We start from the raw sequence: 19,964 nt of genomic DNA on the forward strand, positions 1-19,964 counted from the left end.
AAACCTTTTTCTCCTCTCTGCTTGGAGCACAGGTGCTGAAAAGTTGCAGCAGGCAAGGGCTGGATGCGGCCCCCGGCCGACGGGCTGGGGGAGCCTGCACACCACTCCTGTCCCCGTCCCATCTCAGCCTCCCCACATGCCGCATGGCTCCTGTGGCCCCTTCACTGGCTCCTTCCAGCCCCCCCTGCCCGGAGCCCACCCTGCAGCTGGGAATGCGCCAGAAGCATTTACGAGCGTTATTAAAGCATGGGTTATTTTTGGAGGAGCCAGGATCTGAAGGGTTTGCATTTTTTTGCCTGCGGAATATAGTTTATTTAGAGCAGAAAGATGGAGAGGGGTGGCGTGCTGCCCTGTGTCACCCTGAAATGCCACCCTATGGGCTGTGCATATGCCAGGTGTCCCTGTGGGTGCCAGGGACAGTGGCACCAGGGTGCAAGGTAGTGGGGAGCTGGGTCCCAGGGAGCCTGCACGGATCTGGGGCCCTCCTACCTCGCCATGTCGCAGAAGCTGGATGGGGAGGTCAGGAGCTCCACTGGCTTCTCTCCCGGGAGATTTTCCCCATGTGGGCAGTGCCAGCCCATGGTATCCCCAAATGCAATCTCAGCCTGTGGGTGTCCTCAACTGCAGTCACAGCCCATGGGTGTCCCCGAGTGCAATCACAGCCTGTGGGTGTCTCTGCAGTGCCAGCCTGTGATGTCCCCGATTGCAGTCACAGCTTACGGGTGTCCCCAGCTGCAGTCACAGCCCGTGGGCGTCCCTGAGTGCAATCACAGACTAAGAGCGTCTCCAAAACTTCAGTGCCAGCCCATGGGGGTCCCCAAGTGCCGTGCCAGCCCCTGAAGTTCCCCAAGCCATCGCCAGCAAGCAGGATCCCCCAGGCACCAGGGTGCAGCGACAGGGCATGAAGTGTGCCCAGGGCCGTGCCAGCCACGCGATGTCCTCTAGCGTGGGGACAGCTCTGGCCGGAGCAGAGTCAGGTCTCAAGCCCTGGGGGGTGGATGACTGGTGGTGTCCCCGGGGCGCAGTAACAGCAGTCCCCAAGCGCAGAGCCAGACGTGTTCCCCACAGCGGCGAGGGGCCGCAGGGGTCCATCCCCCCCACCTCAGCCCGGCACCACGGTGGAAGTGCCACCAGAAATGTCCCTACCGCTGTGCTCGGGGGTGACCCCAGCACGCTGCCCCCGGGGTACCCCTCGTGCGGTTGCCCCGCAGTGCCCCCGGGGCACCCCGACCGCTGCGCCCCGGGCTGACCGTCCCTCGCCCGCTGGCCCCCCGTGGGTGTCGCCGTCCCTCGCCCGCTGGCCCCCCGTGGGTGTCGCCGTCCCTCGCCCGCCGCCCCCCGTGGGTGCCCGGCGCCGGGGCTGTGGCGGTGGCCGCCGGGGGTGCCCCCCTCCCCGTCCCGCCCGGTGCGGCCCGCAGTGGCCAGCCTGTCCCTAAAAGGTGCTGGCGGGCGGCGGGGGAGGTCCCGGGGCAGCCCCCGCCCGGCGCGGCCCCTCCCCGGCTCTTAGGCGGCGAGGCGAAGCCGGGGGGGCGCTCAGTGCCGGTGCTCCCGCCGCCCCCGGTGCTCCCCGCCTCGCCACCGCTCCGCGCCCCGTCGCCCGCCCGCCGCCACCATGGAAGCCATCAAGAAGAAGATGCAGATGCTGAAACTGGACAAGGAGAACGCCATCGACCGTGCCGAGCAGGCGGAGGCTGACAAGAAGCAAGCGGAGGACCGCTGCAAGCAGGTGAGTGTCCCACGGTCTCGAGACCCGGGGACCCCCTCCTGCTGGGTGTTCAGCCTGGGGACCCTCCGCCCTCGGGGTGCCTAGCTCCGGGGACCTCCCCGCATTAGGTGTGCAGCCTGGGGACCCCTGTCCTAGGGGCGTCCTGCCCCGAGGACCTTGCCCCACTGGGTATCCTGCCGGTGGATCCCAGCTCTAGGAATGACCAGCCCCGGGGACCTCACCCCACTGGGTGCCCGTCCCAGCATTCCAGCCTGTTGCCCTTGACCACTCACGTTGGTGCCCCCAAACGTGCCTTATCTCAGTGGGACACCCCGGTGCCACGTCCCTATCCCTCTGCCAGGGAGACCCTTGGGGACCACCTCCCTATCCCTCTGCCAGGGAGACCCTTGGGGACGGCGTACTCCCACCCCAGCCACACAGAGATGGGGACCTGCTTGGTGCCCCCCAGAGCTGTGTCCCCATGTTGGGACCTCTCCAGTTCCCTACACAGGGAGGGACCCCACCACCCCCCTACCCCTCTGCCAGGCTCAGGGGTGCTGGGGGCTGCTCTGTCCCTGTGGACCAAGGGCTCCCTGAGGATATGTGGACCCAAAGTTGACAGAGGGAGCATGCCCATGTGCTCCCAGGAGGAGGATAACCATGCCCCTCAGCCTTGTGGGCACCACCATCCACCCTGACCCCTGCCTTCCATCCCTTCCCCAGCTGGAGGAAGAGCAGCAGGGTCTGCAGAAGAAGCTGAAGGGCACGGAGGATGAGGTGGAGAAGTACTCCGAATCTGTCAAGGAGGCCCAGGAGAAGCTGGAGCAGGCGGAGAAGAAAGCTACAGACGTACGTAGGCGCGCCAGCAACTCCTCCCTTGCGCAGGCACTGGACCTCGGGGCGGGGGGTGAAGGAAGAGGGGGAGGCCTTATATGGAAAGTGTCCTTGGGGAAGACTGTCAGGATCCCATTCCTGCAACGCTGACACTGAACCAGGCTGAGATGCAGGGCAGGGACTGGACAGATCCTGCTCAGGGCATGGGGGCCAGGCCAGCTGCGGCAGGCACGGCTCAGGTTGCTGGTCCCGCCTGGAGCTTTGTGGGCAGCCACCTGCCTGGCTCCCCAAAGCTAACGGGGACGAGTGTCCCAAGCTGTGTCGCTGGTCCGCAGGCACGCAATTCTGCAATGCTTGTAGGAAAAACTCTGCGGTACTTGGTAAACTGTGGCGGCAGGAAAGCAAAAATGGGTAGAGAAATGGAAGAAGCTCTTGCCCGTGGCCAGCTGCCAAGTGCTGGCTGCAAGGAAGGATGCTCTGGGTGCCTGGGGGGGACTTGGTCATTTTGGGGTCCAATGTGCCACCCTGTACCCTGGGAAGCGCAAGGCCTGGAAGAGTTTTATTATAGTGCCATGACTGATGTTTCTCCTGGGAAATGGATCCCGCTGGGGAGATGTTAGGAAGGTGTTGAAATTGGCTTGTGCCCGGCCAGGATGAAGGGTGGAACAGCTGTGTGCGGCCACGGAGCCGCTCGGGAACAGGGTATAACGACCGGCGGTGCCACACAGGGTATTTAACACCCTATAAATAAATCCTCCTTTTGATAGCCAGTCCTTCTTTGATGAAAACCAACCCTGGAAACTGGAGAAGAAGCTAAAGGGGAGCCGCCTGGAGCATAGCCAGCAGGACATGGCCAGGTTTTTTAGGATTGAGAACAAAAAATTCAATCCCAGCTGGTTTATGGAGCTAAATGGGGGAGATGCGTCAAATCTCCGAGGCGGCCGCCAGGACAGGGGTGAGCAGACAAGGACAAGCAGTGGCAGCACAAGTCCCTGGGGTGGCCCAGAGCCCCTGGGGAGTGGCCAGGGGACTCCCCAGCCCCGTTTGCTGACCCTACAGACCTGCCCCAATTTAGTTAGATACTAAACCAAGAAGTTAAAACACTGAAAATCCTCTGGAAGGGCACATTTATCCTGGCGTGGGGCAGGCATGTCGAGCTGGGCAGGGTGGCTCCTGTGTGTTGAGGGGTTCACACCGGTCCCACTGGATCCGTACTGGTGCGGGACAGAGCAAACTCAGTGTGGGATCTGGTTGAGCGTGAACGGGACGTCCCCAGGATGGGGCTCAGAGCAAGGGGCAAACAGTGGCACTGGGCAGACGTCGGCTATGGGGTGCGGAGTGGCTTGCTGCTGGCAGTGGGCTGTGCAGTGCCGTCCTGGGCAGCGAGGGTGTCTTGTCCTGCTCTCAGTCCACCGTGGCTTGGCAAGTCTGTGGGCTTTGGCATGGACAGTCCCGTCTTAGGTGGTGGACAGGAGCCACTGACTCCTCCAGGGAAGGGCTGGAGGGGGAGGCGTGGTGAAGGAGTAGTACTGGGGAGGGCAGGCTGCCCGCAGCAGGTGGTGTGGGCAGGGCTGGGAGCCTGTCACCAGCACAGACACCCTGGGTCCATGCCGAAGTCTGGACGGGCTGCGCCATGTGCCGGGCTCTGGGAGTCACCAGGTCCCCCTGCCAGGGCCCTGAATGTGCTGACAGCACTAAGTGACAGGACTGGTGTCACCTCCTCCTGGAGGTGAGGTGCAGCGCAGCTCCCGGCTCCAGCGGAGGAAGGGCAGGGGGGACCCCCAGAGCCCACCTGCCCGCCTCCCCAGGGACCCCCGTGCTCCCCTTGGCTGCCAGGACAACATGTGCCTGTGAGCACGGAGCGTCCCCATCCCTTGGCCAGGTCAGGACCCACCGCAGCGATGCAGGCAAGCTCCTGCTCTCGGCAAAAATGTCAACAAATCCCTTAAAAGAATAAATCCCCCCCTGCTCCGGCACTGCCCTGCCTCCAGCACTGGGCGGCAGGCATGAAGCCCTCGGGGGCTGCACTAAGGGGTGCAAAGCGACCCCCAGGCACTTGGTGGTGGGGGGGGATCAGATGGTGGGACGCACAGGGGAGCGCCTGACCCCTGGTGGCAGCTCTGCGGTGCTGGCAGCCCCTTCCTGGCAGCTCTGCGAGGCCACCGTGGCCCCTCCACCTCTTGTCCCCACCAGGGACAGCCCACGGTGCCCAGGGCAGAATGCAGGCAGGAGCTGCAGGGCACGGCGCGGCCAGGAGAGCGGGTTTAGCCAGAGCAGCCCCCTCCAGCCCACCACGTCCCCAGCCGGTGGCCTGTCCCTGGCCACTCCAGCAGGGCCCAGGGAAACTCCGCTGATCCGGAGAGCTTCACCCAAGTTCCCGCCCCGGTTGCTCTCCCCGGCCGAGACTTTGCTCTTATTTGGCGATTCCCCGAGCCGGTGGGAGGGAACGGGGCTCTGCTGGGAAGTGACTGCATCCCTGGGTGGGGCCAGCGCAGGAGGCACCCAGCCTGGCTGCCATGGAACCGGGGGGTCTGCCCCCCAACCTCTCCCCCAACCTGCTCCCCGCCTGCCTGCAGCCATCTCACCCCTGCCCCGTTGCTGCCAGGGACCCCTCTTTCTGCTCTGGGCCCCGTGCACCAGCTTGGGAGTGCTCTTGGTATCCAGGCGTTGTGCTGGGAGCGGGGCAGGATCGGCCAGGACTGAAGCCGAGGCCGAGGCCAACGCCATGCGCTCCCAGGGGACCCACAGGGCCGCCTCGTCCACCGCCACTTGGCAGGGGGTCGGGGGGCTGCAGGGTGCTGCTGGCGATGTGGCTGGGTTCCCCCCAGGACCCCTGGTCCTGGAGCCAAGGGCAGCCAGCAGGGTCAGCCGGGGAATTGGTGTCCCTGGAGGCAGGTGTAAAGTGCAGCTGGGGCTGCCTGGGAGCTGTCAGAGCTCCTTAAGGCAGGATTGAGTGCCGGCTTCTCCTGATGGGTCAAGACATGTGCCCCGGTCAGGATGCAGAGCTGGGAGCTGGGGGACTGGCCTCCACCCTAGGGCAGAGCCCCCAGGGTGGCTGGAGGGTGCAGGGGGCTCCCTGGGCCCCATGGGTCTCTGTGGGGCTGCCAGCCAGGTCCTCACTTGGGGGAGCAGATGCCAAGGAGCTGAATGGGATGGCTGCTGGGGACCGGGCTGCGCCCTGGACCTCCAGGCCTAGGTATCCTGGAAGGGTACGCAGGAGCAGGCTCTGCCCCATCTGCCCCATGCCTCTCATTGACTTACCTATGGCCCCTGGGGGGGCAAAAGTCTATGACCCCCCTCAGCTCTGCAGCAGGGAGGTCTGGGGGGGCAGAGCTTGGAGAGCACCCATGGGTACGCTGCTCCTGTGCCCATGGGGGCTCACAGGGGCCAGGCTCTGGCACTCCCAGACACCCTGGGCCCCTTTTCCCCCAGGGGAAATGGACTCCCTGGCCTCCTCTCCATCGCTCTGGGGGATTTCGGTGGGACTGTGCACCCTTGCCTGGGGCGCACCATGCACCCTGCCCATGGAGGGGACAATGTGCCCTGCCTGGGGGGGGGGGGGGGGGGCTGCGTCCCACATCCTGGGGGGCACTGTGCGCCCTGTCTGGGGGCACCATGTGCCCAGCCAGTGGGGACTGCATCAGCGCGGGGGGGGCACCGTGCACCCTGCCCGGGGTGGGGGCACAGTGTGCCCTGCCTGGGGCAGGGGGACACACCACGTCTCCTGCCCAGGGGGGCACCCTATGTCCTATGTGGGGGGTTTGGGGACACGCGCCACACACACACACACAGACACGAGTGTGCACCCCTCCCGACGTGGGGGCCGTCCCCCGCCGTGGGTGGGCACCGTGCGCCCTGCCCGGGGAGGGGGGGGGCGGTCAGTGTGCGCTGCCCGGGGTGGCGGCGGCGGCCCAGGTCGGCCGGTGGCAGCAGGAGGAGGAGGAGGAGGAGGAGGAGGAGGAGCAGGAAGGGATGGAGGCAGGGCGGGCGGCGGGAGCGGCCGCTGCCTGAGCGCTTCCTGCCCGAGCCGGGCGGATCCCACAAAGGGCTTCGGCGGCGCGGCCTCCCCGCCGGCAGCCCCTCGCCATGGCCAGCATCAGCTCGATCGACGCCGTCAAGAAAAAGATCCAGAGCCTGCAGCAGGTGGCCGACGAGGCGGAGGAGCGCGCCGAGCACCTGCAGCGGGAGGCCGATGCCGAGCGGCAGGCCCGGGAGCGGGTAAGGGCCGCCGGGGAGGGGACGGGGAAGGGGGCCGGGGGGGGGAGGCCGGCAGGTCCCCGGGATGCCCCACCGGCTCCGGTCCCGCCGCCGGCATCCCGCCCCCCACCCCGTCCCGGTACCCGGGGCTGGCCGCCCCCGCCCCGGGGCGGAGGGCCGGGAGGTCCCGGGGGAGCTGGAAGGCGCTGGGTGCCGCGGCACAGCTGGCGAGAGCCCCCGGGGCAGGGGGCTTCGGGCAGCGTCCCTGCCTCCGGACTGCCTCCTCCGGCTGCTGCCTCCGCGGGTCTTGCGAGGGATGCTCGGAGCGGCGGGGGTCCCCAGGGTTTCCCCGGGGAGCAGTCAGCAGCCGGCTCTGTCTTGGCTCTGCTTGAGGTCGGGCAGATCCTGGGAAAGGATTCCCCTCCCTCGGAGGCCGGTGGCGTGCACAGCTAAAAATCCCACGCCCAGGTTCATGTCTGGCTTCCAGCGGGCTCTGCGGTCCGGGCCGCAGCAGTCGCGGAGCCTTCGGCTCTCCAGTCTGTCCCTTCGCGCTGCCACAGGCCAGAATTTCCACTCTGGCAGTGGGATGGCATTTCCAAGCTGCAGCTTGTTCCTGGTCTAGCTTTTTTATTGTTGTTGGGGCTGGAGTGTTTTTTCGTTCTTTTTCCTATGCCCACTCCTTTAACATCCTCACCATATCAGGAGCGGCAGAGCTGGGCGCGGTACCCGGGCTGTTGTCACTCGGGCTGTGTGCGGAGGAAATGGCCCCTTCCTGCAGCCGCAGATCGGGTTCCCCGGTCACTGGGAGCTGCCAGAGAGCTCGTGTTCCCAAGTGTCCATCCGGGCAGTTCTGACCCACTTTGGGGGTGATTCCCTGGGAAAAAAAGGCTCCTGACGGTGTGGGGCAGATGCTGCAGGCAGAGCATCGCACTGTGGGGGCCAGCCCCAGCTCCCCGTTGGGCAGTCTGGCAAGGGACGAGCTTTCGGTGAGCCTGGAAAAAAGGGTGTTCGTGGGATGGAGGTGACTGTTGTGTTAGCTGTGGGGCCGGCCACTCTCCCGGCATGCTGCTGAGCTGCTCTGCTCAGAGAGGTGCTGGCTGCGCCGGTTCCCACCCTGCCGGCTCACCACGGTGGACCGCGGGTGCTCAGCGAGGCCACGCAGGGTGACAGCCCCTCGCTGCTCCCACAGTCCCCCTGCTTGGCCGATGTCCCCCAGGCCATTCATTCCCGGCGCTGGAGCACCAGGCCAGACGGGACCTGGCACTGCAGCCAGCCAGGCCTGCTCCAGCCTGTGAATAAGCAGGAGACATTATCCCCTGGGTTGGTGCATGCCTCCCTGCGTCTTGGTGCACGGGGCTGCTCCCCGCGGTGAGGTCTCATCGCCACCCGTCCCTTTGCACCCCGGGGTTTGTCTTTCCTGCAGCCCCCCCCCCGCCGCAGGGAGCGGGGCCGGGTGCTGCTGAGGCAGCGTTTCCCAGTGGTGGCGATGGAGCAGGAGGCCTTTACCAAATGGAAAGAGCACGAGGCCAGGCATCGAGGGGCTGGCGGGCGGCCAGGGCCACCGCTCCCGGCCAGCCCCAGCTCCCAGCCCTGCGCACGGGGAGCCTGGGAAAGTGGGGGGCCCCGGTCCGCTGGGCCCCAGCAGCCACAGCTTTGGCCGGGTCCCAGCCCGACGGGGGCGACTCGCTCCATTGCCCCTGGCACTGTGCTGTGTGCATCAGCTGGGGGCCGGAGGGGGGGGGGGAGCAGTGCTTGGCTTCAGGCTGCCCTGTTGCACAGGCCCGTGGGGGGGTTCCCGCAGGAGAGGCTCCCGGCTCACTCCACCGCCTCCGTAAACAGGAAATCCACAAGCGGCTCCGATCTCCTTTTTGGGAGCAAAGCCGCACAGGGCATTCCTCCCCCTTTACTCACTGCTCTGCAAACCCCAAATACCATCCCCATGACGGCACGGCTGCTATGGCCACCCTACCCTGGGGAACGCACCTCGTTCCTCTACGGGACAGGAGCCGGAGGTGTGAGGATGTGGTGGAGGGGCTGCGCAGGCTGGGCTGGGGTTGTGTGCCTGGGAGGAGCCAGCGTCAAACAGGGCACTAGCGATGGAGAAAACCCTGTTGTCCCTATAGGAAGGTGAGGGGATGCATGGTCGGGCATCCCATTCCGGTGAGCACTGGCTTGTTGCACAGTGCCAAGGGGTATTCTGGATAGCAAATGCAGAAGTAACCACCGAAAATGCTTTTTAAAAAATATATATGCATATGTATGTATGTGTGAGACATGGGGTGATTGAGGGGTTTCTGCTCCCTTAGGCTGAGGCTGAAGTGGCTTCTCTGAACCGCCGTATCCAGCTGGTGGAGGAGGAGCTGGACCGAGCCCAGGAGCGCCTGGCCACTGCCCTGCAGAAGCTGGAGGAAGCTGAGAAGGCAGCAGATGAGAGCGAGAGGTGTGATGGGAAGGGAGAGCAGGGGTGGCATTGGGTCACCATTGATTGCAAGCAGCCCCCTTGGTTTCACAGTGGGGTCCCTCTGAAGTGACCTTATGGGCTTTGTGTTGGTTTTCCTGCAGACCCCCAAGGGAGAGAGCAAAGCTACAAGGGAGAGAGCAAAGCCACAATGCAGAGAAGGCCCCCAGATACAGGCATTCTTAAAAGGGCTTTGAAATTTCCAGGGCACCCATAAAATCCTGAAAAAATTTGATCTGGTGTTTGTACAAATATCAGGCTGTAACCAAAAGCAGAGGGTGCTTGGAGCCTGTTTTCTGCCCCTGAGCAGCTTCCTACACTCATGGGCTGAACGACAGCCCAGGAGAGGACATCTGTGCCTGGGAAACAAGGTCAGCTTTTGAGAACGAACCAGCGTCATTCAAAAAAACAGTCCTGCAAAGTCTGTTGCCCCATCCTGCTGGCAAGCAGGTTTCCCAGGCTGGAGCCTGCAGGCGAGGGCATTCAGGTTGTACGGGAGTGCCTGGACATGTCACGGTGTTCCTCACAGTTACGTGAGCTCTTCCCTCCATTAGCAAAGACCAGTTTGAGCAACAGCATCCAAGTGAGAGGAGAAGAGTCTGCAGGAGTCCCTGCCATGGGGGTTCACAGGGGTTTGGTGACCCCCTGCTTGTGAGCATCACCCCTGAATGAGAAAATGCTTTGCCACAGGATGTTTTTTAGCATTTCCTAAAGGTTGCTGGCCTGTCAGGCTGCTTTTGTGGAGGTTGTGGCTGGCTCATCCTGGGCTGCAGAGATTTTCCCCCCTAAATGATGGTTTCTGGACCTGCCTGGTTGAGAGGCAACATAGCCACAGGTCCTTTCTCTGGAACACGGCCCTGGGACCTGCTCCACTGCTATAATTGCGCACAGGAGCATCCTTGGGGTACCGCTCATTTGACCCTACTGCGTGGGGTCGCCAGCGAGTGCTGGCATCCCCAGGCAATGTCCCATGTCTCTGGAGCTGGAGGATGGCAGGGTTAGGGAACAAAGGGCAGGCAGGAGGTAGAGGTGCCACCTTGACCCATGGCAGTAACATCTTCTGGCTTGGGCTTTCCTCAGAGGCATGAAGGTCATCGAAAACAGGGCCATGAAAGATGAGGAGAAGATGGAGCTCCAGGAAATGCAGCTGAAAGAGGCGAAGCACATCGCAGAGGAGGCTGACCGCAAATACGAGGAGGTGCGTGCTCCCTTCTCCCACTCATGACCCCCGGTAGCACCTGGGGCCGCCTCCTTGGAGCCCTGTGCCCCAGCCAGAGCAAGCATGGGGCCAACACGTGCCTCTTGCTGCCCTCAACAGGTCGCCCGCAAGCTGGTTGTCCTTGAGGGAGAGCTGGAACGCTCGGAGGAGAGGGCAGAGGTGGCGGAGAGGTGAGCAGGGCTCCTGGCGGGCAGCGCGCAGAAGTCCCATGCAGCCCTTGACCCAAATCCCTGGCAGCCGTGGGGAAGGGGATGTCTGCATGGGGATGGGGAAGTCCCTCCCTGGGAGCGGCAGGGTCTGTCATTGGGGTGGTCCCTGGGCTTGCAGGCTAGGGGCAGGGGGATGACAGCCTGCCGGCAGCACATCCTTGACCCTGTTCTCTGCTGTCCCCCCCCCGGGGTGCCCCTCTTCCACCCCAGCCGAGTGAGACAGTTGGAAGAAGAGCTGCGGACCATGGACCAGACTCTCAAATCCCTCATTGCCTCAGAGGAAGAGGTACTGGGGCAGGGGCACGGGGCGATGCGCAGCAGCCCCCCTCTCTCTGTCGCTGTCTCTCAAACCGTGCGAGCCACCTCTCTCCTCTCTGCACCACTGCCTCCACTGCCGACCTCCCCTCGCCTCCCCCTCTGGCGGGCGCAGGCTGGGCACGCTCCTCCATCCCACCATGCCTGCTCTCCTTCTTGGTGGGGCTGGCTGGCAGTGATGCACGGAGTGTCCGTGCAAGGAAGCACGAGGAATGGATGAACGGATGCGTCCCAGCAGCTCCTGCTCGCAGTAGCTCTGCTCCTTCTCCACCTGTGCTGTTTTCCCCTCTCTCAACTTGTTTTCTCTCTTTCTTTCCTCCTTCCCCACGACCGCTCTTTCTGCTCCCCCCCTCTCCTTGCCCCCCGGCCCTGCTCCCTCTCCTGGCGGCCCCTGCTTGGGATGTAGTAAATGTGGTGACCTAGAGGAGGAGCTGAAAATTGTCACCAACAACTTGAAGTCCCTGGAGGCCCAGGCTGACAAGGTAGGACGCAGAAGTGCTGCTGGGGCTGGGCAGAATGCGTGGGGTCTGGGGGTGCTGGGGTCTCCTGCTGGGGTGAAGGACGGCCGGAGGCATCCCATGGGGCTCACAGGTGCCTGTCTCTTTCTCTGCAGTATTCCACCAAGGAGGACAAGTATGAGGAGGAAATCAAGCTTCTAGGGGAAAAACTGAAGGAGGTAAGGGGTGTGGGGCTGGCACTGCATCGATGCAGGCAAGAGTTTGCCATCCCATGTGGGTTTTGACCACGTTATGCCTGTGTCCTCCCACTGTTCCCCAAATTGCAGCCCTGCAGCATGGCAGGTGCCTGGGTCTGGGATGCCCCCCCATCAGCCTGCTCTGGTTTAGGGTGTGGGGGTCCACGGGGCCCTAGTTCCTAGTTGTTCCCAGGGGTGGGGTTCTGGAGAAGGGTACCAGAGTTGCAGACGGGGCAGATTTGGGGTGCGGTGCAGCCTGCACCATCCCCGTCATGCCCCACAGCTCACCCTCTCCCCGCTGTGCTCCCACAGGCTGAGACCCGGGCGGAGTTTGCAGAGAGGTCTGTGGCAAAGCTGGAGAAAACCATTGATGATCTAGAAGGTAAAATGTCCCCGCTGACCCCATGTCCCTCCTTCCCAGGGAGCGCTGGCCACAATGTGCCCCTGGTGGGGCTGGACAGGGCTTGGCCAGGGTGAGGGGGTGGGCAGGGGTCTTGGGAGGGGGGAGGCTGGATGCTGTGGTGTCTAGTGTGGGAGCGCAGAGCTGCTGGGATCCGGGCTCTGCCCTCAGGTGGGAAATAGGGCCACATCCACATCGCCTGTGCCTGCACGCTCCTGCCGCCCTCGGCCCCCTGCTCACAGCCACTCTCTCTCTCTCTGCCGCCTGCCCCCTGCACTGCCCCCCCGCCTGCCCCCCCCACCTGCAGACGAAGTGTATGCGCAGAAGATGAAGTACAAAGCCATCAGCGAGGAGCTGGACAATGCACTTAATGACATCACCTCCCTCTGAGCCCCCCGCCGGACACCAGCACTGCACCCCTCCCTGCCTGCCTCTTCCCTCCCCAGCTCTTGCTTGCCTGGCTGTCCCACTACCCTCCCTGCCTGGTCTGTCCTCCTCCTGTCCTTCCTAGCCTGTGCCTGTCTGTCAGCTCCTTTGGGGCAGGTGCCGGCCCAGGGTGTTCCCGCAATACCCCTCTTTGTGGGGAGTCAAGGTATAGGTGCTTGGGGGTGCTGGGCAGGGCAGGGAAACAGCCTCTGGGACCCCGACGGGCTGCACGGACAGTGCCTAATGCAGTTGCAGGTCTGTGACACAGCATTGCCCAGTGGGATACAGGGCTGTGCCCAGGAACCCTTTGCTCCAGCAGCTCCCTCCTTGGCTCCCCAGCAGCAGCAGCGCAGGGAACCCTGCAGCTCTAGGGCCAGTGGGGCCACCTAACCCCCACATCCCCCCAACAAAGTCCACCAGTGCTGCTTGCTGGGCCCAGTGTGGGAAGGACCTGCACAGAGGAAGCAGCATCTCCGCTGCCAAAGCTCAGGCCCACGGGATGAAGGGTTGGGTCCAGCTGCGCAGGCAGCCCTTTCCCAGGCAGGCAGGCAGGCAGGCAGTCCCAAGACCCCCAGCTCCTCCCGCATCCCTGCCTCCCTTCTGTCCTTTGCACATCGCTCTTCAGTTTGCATTTCATGACTTTTCTTTTATGTTCTGTCCCTCTGGGTTACTGAGTTGGTCTCAATAAAGCATTTTTGTGTCCTTGGTTTCTCCTTTGTTTTCTTCATGCCACTCTGTCCCTCATCTCCTGCCTGTCTCATACAGGTGCTGGCAGCAGGGTGGTAGGAGGTGGTCGCAGGTAGCTCGCAGCCGCTGGACGCCTGGGATGGCTGTGGCTGAGCCCCGAGCGGCTCCTACGCTGCCAGGCTGAGCCGGATGGGGCCCTTTTTGCCTCTGCCTGGAGATGACCCCTGCCACCCCCCGGCCCTCATACACAGCTTTCCTCATCTTGTGCCATCTTCTCCATGACTTTTTTGTCCTGAAATAGCAGGGTTAGACTTGGTCCTGTCTATTCCCTGTTCCCACTCCCAGACATTGCCTGCAAGCAGCAATCTCAGCTGTGGCATCTCTCCTGCATCACTCTCCCTCAATGAAGGGGCTGACCCTGCCCTTCAGCAGCAATCTCTAAATGGGTCCCTGATCCTCCTCCTCCTCCTTCCTCAGCATCCTACCCTGCCCCAGAACCCAGTTCCCAAACTGATGGACCCACAGCCCCATCCCTGGCCCTGGACCAGCTGCCTCCTCCTGCCAGTCCAGCTTGTCCCTGCTGCTGGCTGGGTGGCTGTGGGATTTTCAGTTAGGGCTTTGGGGAACACTGTTTTCTTTTCACTAACTTGCCTTTCTCTCTCTCTTCCCTCTGCTGCGCTGATGTCTCTGTTTTCTCTAGAGCGCTCCCGGCAGGAGGCTGAGAAAAACCGTGTTCTCACTAACGAGCTGCGGGTCATCCTTACTGAACTTAACAACTGAGCTGCCCAGAGGTCCCGGCCCCAGCCCAGCCTCCCTGCCTCATTTTGGCCAGGCTGGCTCGGGGCTGGGAGCCCCTACCTGCTCCCCGCCAGGACTAGGCAGGGTGGGGAGCCTTGGCTTATGCTCCTGGGGGTAACCGCCCTGCTTGGAGGGGGACAGGGAGCCTCTCTGCAGCTGGTCGGTTTTTCCTGGGAGAGGAATGAGGGGTTTTGAGATGTTGTGGGACGCCCACGTGGTGATGGCTGTCCCCCGGCATCAGCCTGGCCCTGCCGGGGAGGGATGCGGTAGTTTCTATCGCTGCCTTCCTCCCCTTGTCCCAGGACTCAGCAGCCAGCCTCTTCCTCCTCACTCTGGTCACCCCAAACTGTGCAAGGAGGATCCCCTCAGAGCAGGGTCCCTGCAGGGTGCTGGGAGGGCTGAGATAGGAACTGGGGACCTGGCAGCACCCGCTGCCCCAAACTTGGGGCAGGGGACAGGGAAAAGCCCAGCAGGGAGTGCTGGGAGATGAGGCTGAGTGGGCAGAGCTCTCGTCCCATCCCAGTCTCTGGAGGGAAGGAGGATGCCACCTGGAAGTGAACCCCGGAGGAGGCTGCCTCGGCAGTAAGCTGCCAGGCAGAGCTCATCCCTGCAGCCTCTTTAGCTCTGCTCCTTCTCTGTCTGCCCGCTCTTCTGGGCCCTGTCTCACTCCTTTTCTTCATGGAGCACCACTGGGTCATGCAGCAGGCACTGGCTCTCCTCTTTTCGCTGGCCAAGCATTTGTGCACGTGCCCACAGCCAGCTGGTGGTGATGCCCTGAGGCAGGATGTGCTGGTGACTGGCCAAGGAATGGTACCCGCCAGTGGTACCAGCGCTGCGGAGGGCCCAGCCATGGGCAACCGGGCACCATGGGATGATGGAAATGCTGAAGAGCGGGGACTGCCTGCCCCCAGTGACCAGCCTGGCTGGCCTGGCCACCCTGGCAGGTCCTGGAGCAGCTGGGCTCATCCCTGCCGGCGACGGGGCTGCTTGCATGCAGTCTGGTCCGCAGGGATGCCCCACTTAGCTGGAGTCTGTCACTGTACTGAAATGTCCATCTGTGTGTGTGTCTGTGGTTGGTGTGGTGTGTGTGTGTGTCCGGCTGCACCTGGGTACACTTGGGCTGTGTCTGTCTGTGTGGCTGCGTGTCCCTTGTATTCACAGAGAGTCTGGCCAGTGCCAAAGAGGAGAATGTGGGCATCCATCAGGTCCTGGACCAGACCCTGCTGGAGCTGAACAACCTCTGAGCTGCACTGGGAAGCCCCCATCCCTCTTCCCTACCCCACACTTACACCCCACTGGCACACTCAGGACGTCATCACTGAACTGCGTCTTGGCCAAATCCACACATCCATTGAGAAGGGAAGCCCTGCAGCCTTACAGTGTGGCTCGGGGACATCTTGTCTGTGCACAGCCTGACTGGCTCTGTCCTGTCTTCATGTCCAAATATTAAAGCAATTTGGCAAGATGGATGGGTGTGTTTGATCCTTGTGGGTGGGCGCAGGCACTGGGATACGTGATGGGGGTCTCCCTGCCCAGTTTGTACAAGGAGGTTCTGCAGGGGCTTGGGTCCAGGGTGGGTACGGCCAGCGTAAATATGTTCTCTGAGGCTGTGGGGGGCTGGGACTGGTAATGCACACAGTTTGGGCTGCGTTCCCTTGTCTCCATTGCTTCCTTGGGATGCACAGGAAACCTGCACATCTCAAGCTCAGTCCAAACTCACCATCCTCTTCAAGTGCACAGTGATAGACATAGGTCACTGGTGTGTCCCCTTCCACAGCCAGGATGTTAACTGCCTAGCATTTGGGGAAGCCACAAGGCCTTTGACCTCTCCGTGGAGCCTACTTCATGGTTTGTGTTCATGATGGCATCTAAGGATGCATACAATATGTGACCATGCATGCATGCATTATTAGTTATAAGGGTCTTCTCCAGGTCTGGGGTTAGCTGCTTACCCTGTATACTAATTGCATTTACTATTACCAGTCACTGAATGCCTGCCTGCCTGAAGGACAGCTGTATAAACTAGCAAATATTAATGCAGTCAGTAGGCAACCAATTCCCAAAGCATTCAGGAAGTTTCCTCCTGGCTTGCTATATTTTCTCCAACACAAAGAGAAGCGCAGCAGGATGTGTCTCATCGCTGCCACCAAAACAGGCTGGATTTCCTGGGGATGCCCAAAGTCATGATCTAGTCCTGCCCTCCACTTTGGGCCCTCCGTGATGTGCGCCAAGCCCTGTTGTCCCACACTACCCGGCGGATATCCCTCTAAAAGCACAGACTCATGCTGCCAGGAAACATAATTCATGTTGACCCCTTGCTCAGCTAGGCCATTGCCCCAGTGAGCAGCCGGTAGGGATAGCTTTCGTTATCTGCTTTCCTTTATTTGCCGAGCCTGTCAGCTCAGGAAGAGGAGGGTGGTGAGATTGCATCTCTTTCCTGCCCAGGTGCTGCTGGCCTCCTGCCCTCCCCCTGGCCCGGCACCTCTGGTTTGTGCCTCCAAGACCTCCTCCTACAGGGAAAAGCGCTCCTCTTGCACAGGGTGCTCATTTTCTGGTTGTCCTCCCAGGGTGCGAGACCCGCCTGAGCCACAGCCTCCCACCCTGGATGTGCTGGAGGTGGTGCACAGCTGTCCTGGCCTGCTGAGCTGGCCCTGTGCAAGGGCTAGAACTCCTCCTTGGGTCCACCTTGCTTTTCTGCAGCACATCAGCTGAGCCATTCCAATGTTTGGTCAAAGCACCTTCCAGGCAGGGGCTTGTTTGGCTGCAAAAGGAACAGGAGTGTAAAACTACCTCCTCTTCGAGAGCCTGCAGGCTGCACTGCAAACAAGCCTGACCTGTGCTTTTAACAGGGTGCGTCCCCAGCACCCAGCCTCTGGGTGCCCTTCACCTTCCTGCTGGGACAAAGAGCCCTTTCACACCCAGTGTTTTTCCCCATTAGCTGCTGCTGCCTCCTAGTTTGGACCAGTCCATTTAATTTAACCTTTTACACCCCACTGCAAGGGCCTTTTTTTTCCTCTGAACTTTCTGTGGTTTGGCAGTGAGATCCTGGCTGCTGTTGCCGGGTGATGCTCTGCCCCAGAGACATGAGCCTATCTTTCATGGTTCAGCACAGTTTTGTGTTTCCTCCGTCTTCCCACTCATGTCCTTCCCCCCATGGCCTGCAGGAAGATGCAGGCTGGGGGAAGCTCTGGGAGGCCTGGGTGCTGTGGAGCTGCTGGCAAGGGAGCTCAACCTGGAGGCACATCTCCCCACATGCGTCACTCAGACCCACACTGAGGACTGCACTGCCAGTCCCCTCCTCCCTCCCTCCCTCCCTCCCTCCCACTGCACCTCTCCCATTGAATTTCAACCTTTGGATTTGTTTATCTTGGCCTGACAGGCTGAAGATCTCCCTGCAGACCTTTCAGCCCTGGCATGGGCTGCCACTCCATTGATAAACCACCACGTTAACCTCTGGCAGCCTCTCCATCCTCCAGTTGTTTCATCACTCTGGTGCCTCATCTCATCTCCGAATCCTTCCTGTTCAATATCCTTGAACTACATGCTGAAGGGGAAGGACCACACAAAGAGCATCACAGAGACATTTTGATGAGACACATTGAGCTGTGCACAGCTGGACACAGATCACTGCCACCCCCCAGTCCCTCCCTGCATTTACAGGCTGAGACATTTGGGTACCCAGAGGAAGAGCCATGTTGCTGAGCTGTGAGGGTTTTGCAGGGCTCTGGGTGATTTTGAAACAGGTCAGGCCACCTAAAGCCAAGTGCCACACAAAGCTCCTGGTGTCCAAATCTGTATCACTGATTTGTCGATCCCAGCAGAGGACAAGGCAGCTGGAGGAAGACATGGACAGCCATAACCATGCAGCGCTGCCTCATTTCTGTACAAGTTATGTACGCCCTGCATGCAGTGTTTAGTACTGCAGCCCACATTGGGGCCGTAATGCCTGAGCTGTGAGTGTGGAGCGGGTGGTGCAGGAGGAGCGTGCAGCCCCTACCCCACACGCTCGTGGGCTGCAGTAGGTCTGGGAGCAGCACTGGAGGGAGCAGCACTAGAGCCACCCTGCAGTGAGGCAGGCCTATGGTGGGCTGAAATGCAGCTAGGGACCCCTGGGGATGGCCAGCACTGTCACTGTAGAAAAAGCCATTCAAAGAAACTCTCTAAAACTCCATTTTGGAGTTTTAGAAAGCAGGCATTCTTTATTGCAGCACTGGATGCACAGGGGATAGTTCTTCCTATCATGCATACAGTTACCTACAGCAAGCAAAGCTTATATTGTTCTAATATATACTTATTAATTATATTTCCTGGAATTGTCATACATTTTCATGGTATTTCCCAGAAATCATTTACATAGTGTCCGCCCTTTGGGGCACTTACTATTAAATGGGTCGGTGGTCTTTTGGGGTCTTTGAAACCCTCTGGTGGTCATTTTCTTGGTGTCCGCTAATTGAACTCTCTCTTAAGGCATGTGCAATGTAGGTCATCTCAGGTGGTTCATCTCTTCTTCCTAGTTAGCTGGTCCTGGCAAATTTTAATCACAAAGCTCAACAGAACTTAAGGCTCATTATCTATTTGTGCCTATTGCTTTCTCTACAGAGGGATCTGGACAGGCTGGATCGATGGGCTGAGGCCAATTGTATGGGGTTCAACAAGGCCAAGTGCCGGGTCCTGCCCTTGGGTCACAACAACCCCACGCAGCGCTACAGGCTTGGGGAAGAGTGGCTGGGAAGCTGCCCGGTGGAAAAGGACCTGGGGGTGCTGGTCGACAGCCGGCTGAGTATGAGCCAGCAGTGTGCCCAGGTGGCCAAGAAGGCCAACGGCATCCTGGCCTGTATCAGAAATGGTGTGGCCAGCAGGAGCAGGGAGGTGGTTGTTCCCCTGTACTGGGCACTGGTGAGGCCGCCCCTCGAGTCCTGTGTTCAGTTTTGGGCCCCTCACTGCAGGAAAGACATGGAGGTGCTGGAGTGTGTCCAGAGAAGGGCAACCAAGCTGGTGAGGGGCCTGGAGCACAAGTCTTGTGAGGAGCGGCTGAGGGAGCTGGGGCTGTTTAGTCTGGAGAAGAGGAGGCTGAGGAGAGACCTTATCGCTCTCTACAACTGCCTGAAAGGGGGGTGTAGTGAGGTGGGTGCTGGTCTCTTCTGTCAGATGGCTGGAGGTAGGACGAGAGGAAATGGCCTCAAGTTGCGGCAAGGGAGATTTAGGTTAGATATTAGGAAATTTTTTTTTACTGATAGGGTTGTCTGACATTGGAATAGGCTGCCCAGGGAAGTGGTTGAGTCCCCATCCCTGGAGGTATTCAAAAAGCGCGTAGACAGGGCACTTCAGGACATGGTTTAGTGGGCATGGTTGATGGTTGGACTCGATGATCTTGAAGGTCTTTTCCAACCTAAATGATTCCATGATTCTATGAAACCTCAAGGTCTTCTCGCATACCAGACGATTCAAAGACGCTCAAGCCAGCACAAATTAAGCGCTACAAAATACAATGGAGTCTTTCAGCTCCAGCCTCTACTCCAGGCATCAGCACCCCTCACCCAACCGCCGGCACCCTGGGCTCGGCCCAGGTCCCGAGGGGCCGCGCAGGACCCCCCCCCACCCCCCCTAGCTGGCTGGACCCTGTGAGGGCAGCGGTGACAGACCCACGCTCCCCTGGCTACCGGCCTCGTCCTTCCGTCAGCGGGCCGGGTCCCCCGGTGACAGGACCCAGCCACCCCACGGTGCGGGCCGTGCCGCCCCCAGTGCCGCAGGACCGGGTGCCCCCGGTGACAGGACCCATTCCCGCCCCCCCCCCCCCCGCCACAGGCCGAGCTCCTCCCCCCCCTTCCCAACGCGCCGACACCGCCCAACCCCCACCGCAGGCCGTGCCCCCCACGTGACAGACCCCGGCCCCGCCCCACACCGACTCGACGGCCCCGCCCCCGGCGCGCCAATTCCGGCGGCGGCAGCGGCGCGCGCAGGTGGCGCGTGACGTCAGGCGGTCCCGGAAGGGCAGGAGAGGGGGGGGAAGGGGGGGACGGAG

General features: G+C 61.5%; 1 protein-coding gene across 8 annotated transcripts; it reads left to right on the plus strand.

Moving 5' to 3' along the window:
- The first annotated feature begins 1,523 nt into the window (after positions 1-1,523).
- Positions 1,524-15,407, plus strand: TPM2 (tropomyosin 2). Of its 8 annotated transcripts, none has more exons than XM_075021316.1 (9): positions 1,524-1,726; positions 2,429-2,554; positions 9,043-9,176; positions 10,275-10,392; positions 10,513-10,583; positions 10,833-10,908; positions 11,551-11,613; positions 11,944-12,013; positions 15,104-15,407. In XM_075021316.1, exons 1-9 carry the CDS (start codon positions 1,613-1,615, stop codon positions 15,184-15,186), a joined length of 855 nt encoding a protein of 284 aa, XP_074877417.1. In that variant the 5' UTR covers positions 1,524-1,612; the 3' UTR covers positions 15,187-15,407. The 8 variants fall into 8 exon arrangements, with proteins under 8 accessions (XP_074877417.1, XP_074877414.1, XP_074877415.1 ...); XM_075021313.1 differs by lacking the exon at positions 10,833-10,908 and adding an exon at positions 11,344-11,419 and having other exon boundaries at positions 1,527-1,726; XM_075021314.1 differs by lacking the exon at positions 15,104-15,407 and adding an exon at positions 12,339-13,159 and having other exon boundaries at positions 1,528-1,726.
- The last annotated feature ends 4,557 nt before the right edge of the window (positions 15,408-19,964 follow it).

The sequence above is a fragment of the Buteo buteo genome, chromosome Z (genome assembly GCF_964188355.1).
Source record: "Buteo buteo chromosome Z, bButBut1.hap1.1, whole genome shotgun sequence".
Classification (NCBI taxonomy): Eukaryota; Metazoa; Chordata; class Aves; order Accipitriformes; family Accipitridae; genus Buteo; species Buteo buteo.